Source organism: Trachemys scripta, chromosome 6 (assembly GCF_013100865.1).
Source record: "Trachemys scripta elegans isolate TJP31775 chromosome 6, CAS_Tse_1.0, whole genome shotgun sequence".
NCBI lineage: Eukaryota > Metazoa > Chordata > Testudines > Emydidae > Trachemys > Trachemys scripta.
In genome coordinates, this window is record NC_048303.1 from 37,409,392 (window position 1) to 37,428,753 (window position 19,362).

General features: G+C 41.2%; 1 protein-coding gene across 5 annotated transcripts in view; it reads left to right on the forward strand.

The window, feature by feature from the left end:
- The window catches only part of RNF180 (ring finger protein 180), a 144,445-nt gene that overhangs the window by 105,682 nt on the left and 19,401 nt on the right, over positions 1-19,362 (forward strand). For 4 of the 5 annotated variants that reach the window (XM_034774133.1, XM_034774132.1, XM_034774134.1 and 1 more), the window contains exons 5-6: positions 9,715-9,940; positions 16,180-16,305. In XM_034774133.1, the coding sequence (XP_034630024.1) occupies positions 9,715-9,940; positions 16,180-16,305 (352 nt within the window). Of the gene's footprint in view, positions 1-9,714; positions 9,941-16,179; positions 16,306-19,362 lie in introns of those variants that run through there. The other variant, XR_004646188.1, reaches the window with a different exon arrangement.

A 19,362-nucleotide genomic window follows, 5' to 3' on the forward strand; every position in this document is an offset into this window, starting at 1 on the left:
CCAGCATATCAATTTGCCACTCAAAGCCCTTCTTATCCATGGCTAACTCGTCCTTTCCTTCAGGGCAGCTGCCTGGCTTCTTTAAAAGCCGCTTGTTCCTTCTGATATCTCTCCATCAAGAAGAGCCGCCCATTAATGTCCCTTCTCAAGAGCATGGTATTGATGTCCTTTTCGCACCCAGCAGGCCTGTCCTGCCACCCTTAGATGTTTCTATGTACTAATTATGCATTCCCTTTCCTCGTTGACCATAGGGGGGTCTTGCAAATCCTGTCAACTTCTCCAGTGTCAACAAGTGGCCTTCTCTCGGGTTCCCCCTGTGGCCTCAGGGTAGCCGTGCAAGCAGCCCCTCACCTCAGTTTCCCTCTTCGTTCCTCAATAAACTTTAAAAAAAGGCTTTTACAAGTCCAGTAGCAACAGTCCTCATTAGGCTCTGTTTTATTAACTTGAAGTTCAAATTTAAACACAAAAATCTTCTCTCCATCTTAAACTGGGTACAGCCCTAAACTCCCCGATCTCTCAGTGCTTTTCTGCTTTAGCAAACTACTCCCAGACCTTCCTAGCTGGGGAACCTCCTCTGGTCTTAAGGTCTTCCCTGCAAGAGCCTTTCTCACTCACTGCAGTCTTGTTCTCACTCACCTCCCCCGGGTCTCAGAGCCTGAGCTCCAGTCCAAGCAGGATCATCTACACAGCTATTTTTAGCGTTGTAGCGAGAGCCACTCAAGCCCACGCATGTAGACCTGGGCTCTGAGACTCACTGCTACAGGTACATTCACTGAAATGTTTTAGTTGCCAACATCAGAAATAACTTTAATGGTTACCGTAACTCATTTTAAGTGCAAATTAATATTTATTTTATTAGTTTCAAAATCAAAGTCAAAATGATGAGGCTCATAGAATGATAGACACTTCCTATTTTCTTGCTATATGTAGTAGGCATAAATTCTCACACATTAATAAGGATTTGATTCTAAATACGCAGAGTATTTTTATGGCCCTCCTCTATATTAATTTTGATAATTTAATTCTTTTAATAGAAATAATACAATTTTAATTTATTTATTCAGTGAAACAGTTGCCACTAGCTTCAGGAAGAGCTGTTTTCCCAAGAGTTTTTAACGTGATAAATATAATTCTTCTAACAGCAATTTTCAGGAAAGTAATAATATCTTGAGTTGCCAGTTTAGATGTGTATTCTAAGAGGAGACAGCTCAATTAGTACATGGAAAGATCCAGAGGGATTAATCAAGCAACATAACAAAGAGTGCCTAAATAACTCCATATCTAATTACTTGGATTAAGCTGAATGTCATCATAACTTCTTAAAAAAATAAAACACATAATCTGTCTTTGGCAGGGGCTGCATCTTTATATGAGTACAGCATCCATCACAATGCAAGCCAATACTGATTGGGAATTCTGGGCACTACCATAATATAAATATATACAGTAGTGTTGTAGCCCTGTTTGTCCCAGCATATTAGAGAGATACGGCCCCAGCTTCTGTTGGTGAGAGAAACCAGCTTTGGAGGCTACTCGGAGCTCTTCTTCAAGTCCTGGAAATGTACTCAAGACTGTCACCACTAAATAAAAGGTGGAATAGATTGTTTAGCCTTAGTAGTTAACACACATTTCAAAGGACCATTCAAGATGACACCTCTCCAGTCCAGTCATAGGGGGGAAAGGGAAAAACAATGATCAACATTCCCCACAACACACCTTTCGAGATCCATGTGTACTATACATGCCTATTACAACATGTGGTGCACTCAATGGCCCAATAACAACTATGTGGGTGAAACAAGACAATCACTATGCTCTCAACTGAACTCACACAGAAAAATGATAAAAGAGGAAAATACCATATCACCTGTAGTTGAACACTTTTTACAAAGCAATCACTCTATATCTGAATTTTCAGTCCTCATCGTCAAAGGAAACCTGCACAACATCTTAAAAGACGAACCTACGAGTTTAAATTCATAACTTTCCAAGATACTAAAAATCATGGGCTGAATAGAGACACTGGATTTATAGTTTATAACAACAATCTATACCCCATTTAAACAGGCCCCTTCCCCAGCTTTTTTCCCCTTTCTTACCTATGACTGGAGGGATGTTAATGGGCCACTTTACTTTGAATGCTCCCTTGAAATATGTGTTAACTACTTATGCTAAACAATCTATTCTATCTAGTTGTGACACTCTGATAATCTTGAAGCTTGGCCGTTAAAATATATTGCCTCACCCACCTTGTAGCTCTCTAATAAAAATAAATACATTATGTGATTGGGCTTACAGTCATTTTTTTAATCAATGCCAGGTGTGCATAAAGGAGGGCAAGAAATAGGTAAATATGTTGTCTACTCCTTTATTAGTCTTCATGGATGTTGTGTTTCATTTGTTCCACAAAACAGTGCTTTATTCTTTAAAATAATATTAGACTGAATGAAATTGTTTTTTTTTTCTTGTATCAAACCGTAATAATGGGTTTAAATTTTCTTGAAGTAATCCAGTAATGTCTTCAGATACTATTTTCACTGAAAATAGATTGTTAATGATAGACTCACTTAACTGATACTTTAAATAGTATATGGCAGTAACAGATCATTGGGGTTATCACATTTCCTGCAGCTCTAATGAAGCTTTAAATTAAAAATTTTGAAATGCTTTTTTCCCAAATGATTATAATTAATTATTTTGATGGGAAGAGTTAGAACTTCACTGAGAATGTAAAAAGGACACAGTTCCCTAAAACAATCAGAAAACAGACCTGCACTTACTTCACGCTGAAAAAGCCATTTGGTATCTCACTTCCTTGCAACAGTTTTAGATAGCTGTTTGGGGAATAAGAGAGCTAGAATAAGATACTGACTGTAATCCATCCCAATGTTCATCTACTGCTACTGCTGTTGCCGGCACAGGGGCCCGAGGACAGCAACAGTGAGGTTTGTTGCCCGGAGTGCTTCGCGCCACTAAACATACCGGGGTGGAGAAACGATCAAAGTTTATTTGAGATCTCAAAGTGGTGCAAGGAGACAGGCAAGTCTCAAATCGAGCACACCAGCAAAAACAGTTTCTCTCTTCTTTATACATTTTACAACTAAGCCCCTCCTCTCTCCCCCTTCCTACCACCCCCCCCTACTCCCCCTCCCCTCTCTACCAAAGGCATGTTTATACATTTAAGCAACTAAATCATTCTAGGGCTATAAATCTAGCTTGTTAGTAACTTCTCTCTAAACAGTTATTTGGTTCTGTTTGCCCTTAGTTTATTACCCCTTCCTCAGCTAGAAACATGCCAACCTCATCATTATTGTTTGGTACCTGAAATGAACAAGGTCGTAATTGCTAACTAGCTGTTTACACATTCCAATTCCTGTCCTTGGTTGTTGAGGCCGATTAGAGTTAAACATGGAAGAACTCTGGCTCAGGCAGGCATAGTAACCCCAACACTGCCATGTAGAGGCTCTGTGAACCTTCTGGGCTGCACAGTATGTAACTAATAAATTTGTTAGTCTCTAAGGTGCCACAAGTACTCCTGTTCTTCTTTTTACAGTATGTATGCTGATCCCTCTTTTAAGGCAGGACTTCCACCTCAAATTTATTCATATAATGCTATTATGGCCTGATGATGTAGTTGCCCAAGCATGTCTATATCAGGTCAATTACTTTAACACAGAACTGACAACATGCTCATTATGTCTTTGATGTCCTATAACAAGGCAGGTTCTTCTCTAGCTGAGAGAAATGATCTTTAAATGCAGTTTTAGTGTAAGACATTCATAGATGTTTAAAGCCCAAAGGTCCCATTATGATAATCCAGTATGAAATCCTATGGGGTGATCATTGTGGAAGCACTTGCAGGACTAGAATGTGGGACTACAGAGATCTGAGGCAGCCAATGCTTCCGCATGATCATCAGGAGCTCAGGCTATATTTCTGTTGGGGGACTCTGTGAAGCTAGATATTGCAGGAAGTAGTGCACAGTGAGGTTTGAGTGGTGGCCCCCTGCAGCACACTAATTGGCCCATGCCAGTAAAAAAACAGGAAGTCATTACAGGGAGCTGTCTGAGAAATGATGCAAATCATCTGCTTGCTTCTGCTCCAAACCTTGCCTTTCTGTGAACCTTAGACTCCAGCTCCTGTCCCCGGTTTGTCCCAGAGTCTGCTACTACTTGCTTCCTGTCCGTAACCAGGTGCTTGACCCTGACTTCCTGGTATCCTGACCGAGCTCTTTTAAATGTCGACACGTTTTATATTGATATGATCTTATTTTAGTTGTTAAGCATTTTACGAGTTTCAGTTTGAGTGTTTACCCAATGTATTTATTGTTGCCTTTTTTCTTCCCTATAAGAGATTAATCAAAAGTTTGTGCACGCTACACATAATTAATCATGGGCTCAGAAACTGTGGTCTGGAGTATTTCATCATTTTAGATGACCAATCCCATTGCCTATAGCTTCTTCTAAATATGAAAACAAGAAAAAAGAAGATATGGTATCTGCTTTAAACAATAGTTATCTGTAGAAGAAGGTAGCATTTTAGTCGTTTTTTTCCCATGAGCAATTTATCCAGCACAAGCTGAAGCAGAAAAGCCTGAAAGGAGGACATGGCTCCTGGCAATAGGTAACTCCTGAGAGCTGCTTAAGCTTCTTTGCTCTGCTCTGAAGTTTGTAACTTGTTTTTGGATTTTAGTGAGAGTGGCCGTATAGGGAGAAATTTAGAGTGCAAGTAGCATAGAGTGAATTAACTTATAATATAGATATGTAGGCCAGAGGCATTGGCCTCTCTGCTCATCTCTGATCTATAGGTTTTAAGCTTAAGTTTGCCAGAAGCCTGCGAAAAAGAAAGTCTGCACTGAATACACTTGTCAACCAAAACAGTGCCTGAAGGTACACAAACCTCAAAGGGCCTCTTGGCCTAATTTGGAAGAACTTGAAGACGAGCTCTGTGTAGCTCAAAAGCTTGTCTCTCTCACCAACAGAAGTTGGTCCAATAAAAGATATTACCTCACCCACTTTGTTGTTCTGATAAAATGTGTGTTTTATATTTAAGGGTTTGAATGCTTACATGTTGAGCTATCCCTTTTGTTGTTAATTTAAAGTGAGACAGCCTTTTTACTTGCACAATTAAAAATCCAATTCCAAAATGCTAATCTTACATTAATTAGATGGGAGGGTGGGTGCACTCTGTTGTATCAGCTTTTGGTAAATACAAAGTCTACAGGATAGGAGCCTAGAAATAAATAAACGGTACTGACTTTCTCCTCCTTGTGTTATCAGTCACTCACCATTTCAGTAAAAAGCAACAGAGGGTCCTGTGGCACCTTTGAGACTAACAGAAGTACTGGGAGCATAAGCTTTCGTGGGTAAGAACCTCACTTGCATCTGAAGAAGTGAGGTTCTTACCCACGAAAGCTTATGCTCCCAGTACTTCTGTTAGTCTCAAAGGTGCCACAGGACCCTCTGTTGCTTTTTACAGATTCAGACTAACACGGCTACCCCTCTGATACTTGTCACCATTTCAGGACAATTTATTGACATAAATACCATGAAATAGTAAATTAGCTACCAGTCATGCTTGGAGCGGTGCTTGCGTTGCCCAAAACATATGCAGGTATCTTTAGGCATTTGTGCCTCTGTTTCAAAAGTGACTTATGTGGAACACATTCTCTAATGTCTATTTTACTCCAAGGCCATTTAAAATATTCTAACTTTGATCATTAATTTTTGCTAGGTTAGTATTTTTTCCAAATAAATTTTGCATGTTTTCTGCAGTTTTAATTTGGGACAGGTATTTTTGCAAGATGATTTTAAAAGTGTAGTACTGATTTTTGTCTTCCCTTTTTTATTTCCCGCTGAACATGGACATTTTTTGAATTTACTCAGTACATTCTAAGCTGGTCAAATGTATTTTTTTAAATAAGTCACTTAAGAGGGAGTGATTTTGCTATTTTGGTATCATGGGATAAATGTTTTTGTGGGACTTATTGTATAGTTTACCTCTTTGGTTTCAATTACTTGGTTGTAAGTATTATCCCTCTACCAGTATTTCCTAAATCTGGTACTCCACTTCAGACCTCTCCTCCTTCATTCAGCCCCTCATTTTCAGTGGTCTTTCTATCATTTCTACCTGGATGTCCAGCTGCCAATTCAGGCTGAACATGGTGTACACAAAACTCCTCCACCATCCAGCTGTCCCCACTCCCTTCTCTGTCACTCTATCTATCTATCTTGGTACCATCCTTCCAGTTACCCAGCTTTACAATCTCATTCTAGACTCCTCTCTCACATGCTTAACCTCCTGGTTTCTCCATCTGCATTTAAATGTATCCTTTCATCTCCATTTCTGTTTCTGGGGGACGTAGTGGATAGAGCACTGGACTGGGACTCAGGAATCCTGAGTTCTCTTACCAGCTCTGCTACTCACTTTTTGGATGATCTTGGAAAAGTCACTTTTTTCTGTGTCTAAGTTTCCCCATCTGTAAAATGGGACTAATGCTACTTACTTCTGTTTATAAAGTGTTTTGAGATCTCGGGATCAAAAGTGCTATATAAGGCTTGAATATTATTAATGCTTTGGATACTGTCACAGGCTGGCTGGCCCTTTAAGTCAAGTCAGGTTCAGCCTTGCCTATGACCAAACAGCTGAGGGTGATGGAGACCTAATTATAATGACTACCCCTACCGGTGGGGACTAGAGAGCAAGAAACTGAACTGTGAACTCAGTCTAGGGGATAAGAGACTCAGGAGAGAGGAGCAAGGGGAGGGATATCTCTGGGAAGGGCCTGGGAAAGTCAGGTTGGAAGAGATACAGGGAAGGACTTGAGATGAGGCCTGTAAGGAGCAGGGAGACCCCTGGGGCAAACTGCTGGAGTCCCTGGGGAAGGGCAGCAGTGGGGGAATCCTGCTGGGGAAGAAGCAGTGTAGGAGGAAATCGTTAAGGCCCAGGAGTAAGGGGCAAAAACAGAAGACTTTAGAGTAGTTCAAGAGGGGAAGAAGAACTATTAGTTTAGCTATTACAGTTGGATCTTTTGTTACCCAGGAAGGGAATTGAACTTTGAATTTGCAAGGGAACTGGGAGGACTGCAAAAGTGAGGACCCAGGTAAGCAACCAAAATGGTCCAAATTTGAGTGGTGGTGTGACCTTATGTGGCAGGTTGAAATGCCAATCACTCAGATTTGTCCCGGCATCTCATTTGTAAGGATGGAAGGGTGGCAAGGCCAAATCTGCGTTAGTTTAAGCCTTGTGACTTGGTGCAAAGGGCCCCAGTGCCATTCACTGAGTTTGGCCTGGACACCCCTCTGTCATGCCAGAAGGGAAGGAACTCTGCCATTATGCCACTCAGCTCCAGTCAGGAGTCAACGGGGTTCTGCCCCCCCATTGCTCCCTTGCTGAGTTCAGTGCTCAAAAGTGAGAGGTATGGCCCCCCTCTTTAAAAAGTGGGGTGGCAATGGCCCTTACCTCTCTGCCCCTGTTGCCCATGCCTGGCCAGAGCGCCAGGCCATGGAAGACTTGGGTAGAGATGCGCTATTTCTGGGCTATGGCAGTGACCACCAAGGAGTGCTGGAGCAAAATCCCCTCAATGCTGTATCCAGGCATGAGAAGGGTGCACTAGTGGTGACATGTTCCTATCATTGGCATTCTTACCTTGCCCCTCTTTTACATCCATAGTGTTCTACAAGCAGCTGTCATATTTCATGCATATTGTAAACTCTTTAAAGCTGGGACAGTCATCTGATTTATACTTGTAAAGCACTCTGTGCAGTGCTGATCTTGATTGGAGCATCTGGGTATTGCCGTAATTACAAATAATGAACAATAATAATAGTTCAGCTTGAGACTTCGGTTATAATAGTTCAACAGTTCAACTGTAAACTTCTACTTAGCTCTCATTCAAATTATGTTGCACCAATTTCTTTACTGTATGTTGGCAATTCCCTGTGCTTTTGACTTTGTACTTCCATCTTGTGCAGGGTGTGTGTAGGTAAGTAGGCAGGGTTTGTAGGTCTTTTACAAAGGGTGTATAAGGCTGTAAAAAAGTGAACTTACTGTCCTGATCCACTAAATTAAATTACTCCTAAATAGGGTCTCACTGCACATTAGCGATACTTCCATCTTACTAGTTGCAGTGGGCTCTGGGATTTCCCTGCATGCACATGTTATAAAGATTCCACACCTTCCTGGGAACCTCCCATTACTCTGGGGTCTTCCAAGTCATTTTGCCTTCAGTTTGCTAAACTCCTTAATTGATCCACACAACATTTCTAACTTGCAGGTAGTCAGACAATCTCTACCCTTCTCCCCCAATATCTCTCCTTTTCTCCCAAAACTCATATCCGTTCGTGGGACACAGGGCCGGCTCTAGGATTTTTGCCACCCCAAGCAAAATCAATTTTGGCTGCCCCCCCAACCCCCGTTTTTTTCTTACCCCACCCCCCGGCCCCGCCTCAACTCCGCCCCTTCCCCAAATCCCCAGCCCTGCCTCCTCCCCCCAGGCTCTCAAGCCTGGGAGGGAGGGGGAGCAGCGGCGCAAGAATCAGCTGTTTCGAGCGCTGCGGCCACTCAGGATCTCCCCCTCCCTTCCAGGTTTGAGAGCCTGGGAGGGAGGGCGAGCAGCAGTGTGCGAGCAGAAGCTAGGGCGGCCGGGGCACATTTTTAGGGGCGGCAGGGGCGGCATTCTGGCGCCGGCCATGCCGGCCCTAAAAATGTGCCGCCCCAAGCACCAGCTTGTTTTGCTGGTGCCTAGAGCTGGCCCTGCTGGGACAGCAGAGGGTTGACTTTTTTCCAGTTCTCTGGGCTTCATAGTAGATTTTGTTCATGGGTTGTCACATGGCTGACTTGTGGTTTTCCTCACTGCCACAGTGCTGCTAAAGCGGAGTCATTTCTGTCTTCTACTAAACACCAGTGCTACTTCATTGCTTCTCTTTTCCAGCTTGTCTTCAGACTTTGTAAAGGGGCAGCCCTATAGTGAGGGCTCCTTAATTGTTAAATTTCCACATTAGTTCAGAGACAAGGGAAATGCTAATGGATAGGCCCCCATTACTGGGGGGGCTGATGCACAGGTCCCATTTCTGAGCAAGAATGAAAGGTTGTCTGAGGCTAGTACTTGGCATAAGGGTGTAATGCTTTAGTGCTCATGCAATCTGCAAACCATATGGAAGGACCAGGTTGGTCCTCCTACAAGTAGATTAGCTTATGAAAATACAGAGCAACTGGTTTTGGCAAAACCATGCACTTGCCAAAAATTTTGAGTCATTATCCTCGCTGGAGCATGCCTTCCACAAATGGACAATGTTTTTTCAAAGGCAGAAGAAATGCATATAGTGTTATGTTTTTATGGTTTCTAAATTTTTGTGTTAAACTTAGCAGCTCTTTATTGTTATAAAATTACCGAGAAAATATTAAGATTTATAGGAAAGGCAGGAATCTGTAAATTGCTATATTTTTATCCAGTTTTTTGGTTCCATGTTTCTCTTTACTTTTAGGCTCCCAGGTCTGATGTTCATAATTGTTTCCCTCAATATGCTTGTTGTAAGAGGCATTTCTGTCACTTGAGGATGGTTCATTATCTCTTTGAAAGAATTATGTATTAACCATTGGGAATCCTACCTTTATTCCTTAGATATAATAGAAGACCACCTTCCCTCCTACTTGACTGGTCTGAAAGTTTTAAACTGAGCTGTGAAGAGATTTTTCTTTTCTTTTTCCTTGCAGACTCTGAATGATAACCTGAATACAGATGACGAGCATGAACAAAGAGGAGATAAAGAAAGCTACCTCTGTGCAGTGTGCTTGGATGTTTATTTCAATCCATATATGTGCTATCCATGCCACCACATCTTTTGTGAACCTTGCTTGCGGATGCTTGCCAAAGACAACCCAACCAACACTCCGTGTCCACTGTGCCGTACTATAATTGCCAGAGTCTTTTTCCAAACAGGTATAAAAATGAAACTTTTTTAAATATAGAAAACACTTGTAACTTTTCCTTTTCCCATTTTTGGTCTGAATAAATATGCAGTTAAAAATATAGCAAGAGCCCTGCTAACAATATACAGTCAGCTAAATTCTGTTGTCATGTATAAATAATAATGTACATTTCGGTAAATCCAGAATAAGTATATTCAGAGCAGAATTTGACCCAGTGACACACATCATTAATGACTCCATAGTTAAGAGTGCATTGAGATTTGTTTGCATTTGAAGTGTGACTAAAATCCCTCTATTTCAGACTTTAGTGGGTGCATTTAATTTCCAGTTTTGGTGCAATAACTCTTCCTGTACATTCCTTCTTAAATATTTATTAGCTTTTGCAGAGGAAACACTTTAAAAATGTTTCCTTTTTGAAATTTACCCTTGACGTCTCTTGTTTCTTTGGCTCAGTGTAACTTAACCACAAACTCCAAACTTTATACTTGCACGCATTGTCAGAATATGTCCCTAAAAGGCAACGTTTCAAATTTTACACTTAATCACAAAAATAATTATTTCTCTATTCATCTTAAACTAATTTCATCATAGACTAAAATAAAACCTGACAGAACTGTCAAGGTCCACCATCTAATTCTGTTCTTAGACCCAGATACTCAAAGGTAGTTAGATGCCTAACTCCTATTTTGCATATAGATGCCTAACTCCCATTTTGCACCTTGGAGGATCTGAGCCTTAGACACTGGCCACCCTGCCCCCCAGACTCCTGAGCTCTGCTCTTCTGACTCTATAGAGCTTGGGAGGGAAGGTGAATTGTAGTTGTTCAAGGTGAACAGGGATGTGGGGAAAGCAAGGGGTGAGTAGTACTATGTGAAATGAGTGAGGTCTTGGGCGGGGGGAGGGAAGGTGGGGCAAAATTGCAAATTCAGATATTTTAAAAGGCACACTCAAACGGGGAGGAATAGCTCAGTGGTTTGAGCATTGGCCTGCTAAACCCAGGGTTATGAGTTCAATCCTTGAGGGGGCCATTTAGGGATCTTGGTCCTGCTAGTGAAGGCAGGGGGCTGGACTCAATGACCTTTCAGGGTCCCTTCCAGTTCTATGAGATAGGTATATTTCCATATATTATATTAGTAGGTAAAATTCACTTGTGATATGGGGGCAAGGCCCTCTGGACCACTTAAGCCCTGCATAGAGGATGCACAGATCAGTGCAGCCAGAGAAATCATAGAGGTGTGCCTGTATATTCCTTGCATGATGCAGAAAGGGTCTCTGCACCAACCCCACATAGGCTGGTAGGGTTGTAATGGCATCAGGACAGAGATTCAATGCTTATGCAGAATGAGGGCCTCTAACACCCTTTGCGTCCGGAGCATAAAGGCTGCAATCCCTCCACACTCAACATGTATAAAGCTTGATAATCTTTTGGCTTTACAAAGATGGAGTGGATTTCATCCATGGTGCATAAGGGTGTTGGCATAAGAAGTTATCTGTGTAGAGAGGAGAAGCTCTTCTCCAAAGTATGCTATAATAAAGTATCATGGAGAAAACCTGAATAAATGCTAAAATGTAGTTGCCAAAATGTTAAAACTTTTTGAGGTACAGTATGTATGTAATTTCTTACAAGTGAAATACTTGCAACATTTTATTTTTGTAATTGTGTCTTATTCCAATATGTGGTTTTATAAAAGTAAAAAATTTGACTTCATATGTGTGGCCACACTGTAATACAACCTCAAGAACAGGAAGGCACAACAAGCTTATGAGATGTGATTAGTATGAATAATTTTAATGGAGGAATTTTGTAGTCTGTGTAATTCATATACTGTTAGTGTGATATCACTTACCGGCTCACTTGAAAACAAAAAAATCTAGTTTGCCTTGTTATAGTATAAAAGTACTAAGGAACATGTATTATAGTTGCCAGTTCATTATATGTTGAGTAAGTGTTAAATCAACAAAGAAATATTGATGTTACAATATCTATAGGGGAATTAATAAATCAATACATATGGGGAAATGAGTGGTGCCAGACTAATCTGAAGGATACATATAGGCTTTCTCACGGGAGATTCCTTAAGACTTTTAAAAGCTATGTTAAAAAGTTATTGCTGCTATAAATCTATGCAGGCTACTGAAGAATTTGCCATTTTTTATATTTTACGCTAATACTACTGACTGGAAACCTGATTTCCCCTGCTACAGTATTATGTATTCTGAATAGTACTTTCTGCAAGTGTCTTTTAGTATAATTCATTTTGTTTTTAAAAGCCCTCTTCAGAAACAGCTAGGGAGGTGCTCAGAAATTCACTTTTTTCCTGTGCAGTTTTAAATACTAACCATAACTGAAAGTTGCATGTCACAAGGCAAGAGAGGTGTAGGTAAATGTTCAAATCCACCTTGCTACATCACTCAGTGTTCCATATCTAGGCACCTAAATAAAAGTGATTTTCAGAGGTGCAGAGTTCCTGCAGCTGGAGCCAATGGGAGTTGTTGGTGCTAATCTCCTCTGAAAATCAAGCAACTTTTAGATATCCCTAAATATGGATTTAGATGCCTAATTTTGAGTAACAAAATTGAAATGTTTTGGCTAATGTTACTCCTGAGGGAATTCTGTATCACTGCGCGTGTGCAGAATTCATGGCCCCTGAAGAAAAATGATTTCTGATGGGGAATCATGGAATCACAGAATATCAGGGTTGGAAGGGACCTCAGGAGGTCATCTAGTCCAACCCGCTGCTCAAAGCAGGACCAATCCCCAACTAAATCATCCCAGCCAGAGCTTCGTCAAGCCTGACCTTAAAAATCTAAGGAAGGAGATTTCACCACCTCCCTAGGTAACCCATTCCAGTGCTTCTCCACCCTACTACTGAAAAAGGTTTTTCCTAATATCCAACCTAAACCTCCCCCACTGCAACTTGAGACCATTACTCCTTGTTCTGTCGAAGGGAAGCAGCAAGAGCGGTCATGCACCCACTCCCTGGCAGTGCAGACAGGTCGGTTTGGACACCCAGAGTAGCCAGTAGAGACGTAAATCACTGCCTTGGGGGGCGGGGCTGGGTAGTCGTGTGAGAGAGAGAGAGAGAGAGAGAGACACTCTGTCCCTCTCACTATTGCAGCACCCTTGGCGCGGAGGAGCAGGGCTTTAGGGTATTTCTCAAGAGGTAGGCTTGGAGCAGGCTCTGTTCCCTCAGGCAGAGGAGAATGTAGCAGCCTGCCTGCTTAGTGAATTGTTCCCATTGTTCTTAGTGAATTCCCCCAGAGTATAAAACAGGTATAAAATTGTAAGGTTCCTTTACATTGCGAGAGTGGTGTAAATGAGCCTTATTGTAAAGGACAGTGCGGTCTTATAAATGCTTATGGTACTTTAGTGATTAGAACTGGTCTAAATTTTTGAAAATTTCCTATCTAAATGTGCTCCATGAACTTTTTGCTACTGACCTTTTTGGAGATGGTCAGTAGCCAGTATAAATTGTGAGTTTGAGTCCCCAGCCCTCACTTGCTCTTCAGTTGCTTATGATGTAACACTAAGCATATGGCTGCATATATTTGTTGACTAATGATTAGAAGTAAAGGGTCAATACTACCTACATTACTATTAAACAGAGGGGGTTTGGTAACTTCCTCCAGTGCTCCCCACACACATTCTCCATCCACTGTATTGTAGTTTAAATAAATTGCCAAAATAATTTAAACTAGCTGGATTAGATTGCATTTTTTTTTTTGACAAAAAAAATGCAGAATTTAAAATATTGTGTGCAGAATTTTTAATTTTTTGGTGCAGAATTCCCCCAGGAGTATAATGTGTATTGTCTAGTAGGAGGAAAATGTATTCAGTTAGTATGTAAAACTTTTGCATACTTTGAAAATCATTAGTGAAGACATATGTGGGTTGTTCATGCTATAAATTGTCAATAATTTATATAGGGCCAAATCTGGCCCCTTCCTCCTCGTTAGTGGAGGTTTCTAGGGATGGTGAAAGGATTTGGGGATTTCTGTGCTCTGTGGGTGCCATGATAGTTAACTCTAGGGGACACTGCATCCTTGCACAGTAGAATTTATAGTAGCAAGCTTGGGGATGAGTGGGAACAAGACCAGTGAATCTTCTGATTATGCAAATCCACTGACCTTTATCTTCAATAGCAAGGGCTACTGCAGCACTAGCCTTCCTCCCTAGTCTTTTTGAAAACTGCCTACACCAAGCTCAGCTTTCTGTGCTTCAGCACAGAGGAAAAGATTTGGCCTTTAAAAGTTTCAGAAAGCATCCATCACTGACAAGGCATCTAGGGCTGTACATAAAACTGTATCAAAGTTTTTAAAGTAATAAACTGAACCCAATGACTGTGTGTATCTGGGGCTTGATTTTCATTTGAGCCTTGTGTGGCCTCTGTCTTTTAAAGGCCCAATTTGAAATTGTGAGCACAGCTATTAGAAGTCAATGGAAGCCACATTGACTTGGCCCTGGAAGGGAATCCCATAGTTCTGGTAGCCAATGCTTGGATTTTAAAAGCCTTTCCTCTTACCCACTGATTCTGCAAATCTGTCTCTTGAATCTGCAGTCCAGTTCCTTACTATGGTAGGGAAAACATTTTAAAGATTTTTTTTTTTTCTCACTGTTGGTTTCTTTGGGTGTATTGCTATGGGCAGGTTAATGTGGCCAGCAAGGTCCTGCCCATGCTGGGTTGTGTTCCTATTTTCAGAACATTTTAGAATAATAAAATTGCCCTCCAAATATTTCTTAAATAATTAATGGCTGCTTGGGACTAATAACTCTTTATCCAAGAGGGTTATTAATCCCATCCCCCAAGAAAGTGTCTTTGGTTCCAATCAGCATTCATTAAATAATAATTCCTGTTAACCCACAATATGGGTATGACTGTAAATCGGGTGGGCAAACTACAGCCTGCGGGCCAAATTCGGCCCACCAGCCATTTTAATCCCGCCCTCGAGCTCCCGCTGGGGAAGGGGGGGTCTAGGGCTTGTCACGATCCAGCCGGGGAGCAGGGTCGGGGGCTGCTCCACACAGCTCCTGGAAGCAGCGGCATAGCCCCTCTCCAGCTCCTATGCGTAGGGACAGCCAGGGGGCTTCACTCCGCATGCTGCCCCTGCCCCAAGTGCCATCCCTGCAGCTCCCATTTGGTTGGAAACTGCAGCCAATGGGAGCTGCAGGGGCGGTGCCTGCAGACGGGGCAGCGTGCAGAGCCGCCTAACCACGCTTCCGCGTAGGAGCTGGAGAAGGGACATGCCGCTGCTTCCAGGAGCCACTTGAGGTAAGCACTACCTAGAACCTGCACCCCTGAGTCTCCCCCCTGTGCCCCAACCCTCTGCCCCAGCCCTGATCCCCTTCCCACCCTCCAAACCCCTTGATCCCAGCCCAGAGCACCCTCCTGCACCCCAAACCTTTCATCCCCAGCCCCACTCCAGAACCTGCACACCCAGCTGAAGCCCTCACCTACCTGCACCCCAACCCCCTGCCCCAGCCTGGAGCTCCCTCCTGCACCGCAAACCTCTCATCCCCAGCCCCACCCCAGAGCCTGCACCCCCGCACCCCAACACCAATTTTGTGAATATTCATGGCTCACCATACACTGTCCCAGATGTGGCCCTCGGGCCAAAAAGTTTGTCCACATCTGCTGTAAATAAATGTTCTAGACAATTTTTCTATCCCCAGTCCTGTCTACTAGGCTTGATAACTAGTATTGTAACCTGAGTAATGGAATCACAATCAGATGTATAGACTCTATGTTCATGAAAATGCTTTTATATTTACTAATGTTTACCAAGATTATCTAATTGTACATGCTGTACATTGGCTCTAATTGTGTATGTCTGTACATTGGGTCATCACTACTTTGTAATAGGGATTGTTTGAGTAAGTGTGTGATGTGTGCTGCCTGTGGTCACTTATAGCTTGTCTGCATTTATTTTTAATGTGTTTTCCTGCTTAATTTTAAAAGTGGAATATTTGTAATTCCGCAAAGTATTTTTTCTTGGTCTTAATTTCATTTGCCGGTAGGAAGCTTGGAGATAAGGAGGTTGAAGAATAAATTCAAGAATTATGCTTTCTGTATCTGCAAAATCTCATTCTCTTGATCTTCATCAACTTGAAAAGATCTAAAGACATGTAGTAATTACAGAGATGTTATACAATAGATGAGACCTTTTTATTTTTTGTACTATGCATTTGTCCAAATACCTTTTCTGAATGTATTCATTTTATAATTATATCTTCTTTTCCATTAATTACAGAACTGAACAACTCCACGAAATCTTCCTTCCCAACAGAATATTTAAAATTAAAAGAAAGCTTTCAAAAATCAAGTTCTGCAAAATGGCCCCTGCCCAGCTGCAGGAAACCATTCAGAGTTTGTGAAGGTAAGAAAATCGTTGCAAAAAACATTACTGTTTGGACAATATAACACTGTAGACACGCAGAGCCTAATTTTCAAGCATGTTCATGTGCAGTTAGGTCTTAATTTTCATGTGCAAATGTTTAGTTATAAATCTAAATGTCCAGTGTGCATGCACAGTTACAGTAATTGTATATACAATTGTACACACATTTTGGAAAATCTTTTATAAACATAGAGAGGTATTTGTTTTTTTTCTTTGTGAAAAATTTCCGTCCCAGGTGTGGTCATTAGAAAGAAACCACAGAATTACACTCTTGTAAAAGAGTAAAATGCCAGTTTAGAAATCTATTAAATAGGGCCGAATACTGCTGGCTTTCTGCACATGAAACAGAATAAGAAATGCTTAACCGTCATTTTATGTCCTTTGTTGTTTTTTCACTTTGCAATATTGTATCTATTTATGCAGGAAACAGTAGTCCTCTTGTAACTAATTTAACCCACCAAAATATTGGCTCTTAACTAAAAATTTAGTGTCGACTAGAGTATTGAAATGTCTGATTTTTTTTCCCTCTTCCCCAGTGTATCCCTTTATTTCAGTCCAAGGTCTCTTCTTTTCTTGGGCTCCATCTATATAGCTGGTGGTGTGCTATAACACCAGGTGATCCAAATATTCTAGTTGTGAGAATACTTCTCCAGAATACTGTCTTGCCAACAATATTATTACAATATTTTTTCCTGTTTTTAAGACGAAGGCTCTTTGATTCTAAAAACGTGTCAAAAATATGTCACCTATTTTTAACTTTCTTGGTGACTCTATCCAGTCCTGTTCGCAGGTCAAATAAGGTGAATTCTAGGTTACTACTTATAAAACTGGGTCAGCCAAGGTCATCATTTTGACACTGAAAACAACAAGAAATGCTCCAGGGCATCAATATTGTACACATAGACTTGTGAAGTTTAATGGTTTGGTAGGACTTCTTTGGTATTGCTCACAGGCAAAAAGCTCCTGACAGCAACCAAGGAATAGCAAGCACATGACTTTCTTTTCTTTTTCTCTTTCAGACATTTTTATTTTTATATTATATTTATGGTGGGCTTATTGTGTTATTGTTGTAACACAGTAAAGAGCAAACATGGGCATACAGTTGGTAATGTTATTTCACTCATTTATTAAGTGCCAATTGCATGCTCAGCTCAGACAGAACATAAATAAATAAGGACAAGGTCACTGCCCTTAGGGGACTACAGTCTAAGATGCCACTGGGCAAGATGCTGGGCATAGAGGGAGTTGGGCACTCTTGGCACCGATCAGAATTGCTGTTTGCAAGATCAAGCTGTAAAAGGCAATGATCAAACAAGCACACCATAAGCTCTGGAGAATGGTTATTGCTTAGACTATATTTTTATTAATTGGGGCAGTAACAGCGTAATACTGAAATAGGTCAGAGTTCGTCGACTTTGTGGAAGAAATGGATTTTAAGGAAGGATTTGAATGAAGAGAGTCTGAGTTTCTGGGATAATGATTTCAGGCAGGAGGTGAAATTAGAGGAGAAGGAAACAAAAGATGCAGTGAGGTTGGTATTACTGGTGGATATGATTAGAAAGTAGCAGTGATGTAGGCAGGGACTGGAATGTCCAGACCTTTGAAGGTGAAGGTTCCTTCCTTTTTACAGTACAGTACTTTACTGCATTGCTTAAGAACACATTTAGTGGCTCTGAAGGAAGTGTACAGAGAACTGATGTTATTACATACCCAGGGCCAGCTCCAGGCACCAGCTTGTCAAGCAGGTGCTTGGGGCGGCCGCTCTGGAGAGGAGCGGCACGTCCAGGTATTCGGCGGATGGTCCCTCACTCCACCTGGGAGCGAAGGACCTCCCGCCGAATTGCCGCCGCAGATCGCGATCGCGGCTTTTTGTTTTGTTTTTGTTTTTGTTTTGGCTGCTTGGGGCGGCCAAAACCCTGGAGCCATCCCTGTACATACCCAGCAGCTGTAGTAGTTAGTGCAGAGCTGGTTGTTGTCTTCTAATTTAATGCAAGACAGGCTTCCCACAGGACAGAAGCACCCCAAAATGTTGTGTTCAGCTTTAATAGTGTGGAAGTCAGAATAAATGAACCTTGAAGATAATAGCCTCCCATCAGAGAATGCCAGATCTGATGAGAGTGTAAGTCCACAATGGATTTGGCTAGATGTCAGCAGAAGGAGGCTTTTGACAGCTGAACAGACTTTAGATTAGATTATGTAGGAAGATTTATTTTATCTGAACTGATCCAAACTTGTATAAAGTGCAGGATTATTATAGGCTTGAGGTCTGGACCAGCAATTTTATTTTCTGAATTTATTCACTGATCTAAAATGATCCCTAGGCACTGTACATATCATAATTGCTGTGAGAATTGTCCTGAAAAATGTAAAATTGTTGTCTTTCAGAATCTAAATAGCAAAGAACATGTTCATAGATTCTTATTTTCTTTACACAAAAATACTGATGTACTGTAGCTTTTCTATTTCTAGTCCTGAACTCCTTGCTAGCTTTTCTTTTCCAAGCATCAGTATAGCACATCTCCACTGTGATTGTTTTTCTTAGAACAGATAAAATATTTATTATACTCTTTATTTTGAAAACCTTTTTGTCAAATGCAACCAATTGCTGTATGAACCATATTTTAAATGGAGTGCATTGTATATATGGGTGCCCAGATGTCTGGGCTTTCAAAACATTCAGTGTTCAAGAAATGATGTATTGTTATAGATGGAGTGTGAATTTTCATAATAAAACACCTAATCTGTATGAAAGAAAATATTTTAAGTCTTATCTTTTTGAAGGTTGTTAAGTACATAGAACATTAAAATCTACAGGGTCATGGAAATAGTAAGAAGGGTTCAGGCAAAGGAAGTTATTCATACAAAGTCCACTCCACCAAACGTGCTTGCATTTGCTTAACCCGTCTTGTTTAGAGAGATCATTATCCTGGGAGAAAACAGGAAGGGAAACAATGAGTACACCCCATAATTTTGGCAGATGCTTTGATTTTGCCAATTTGTCATGCTGTGTGATATAAATTTTAACTGGTAGGATCC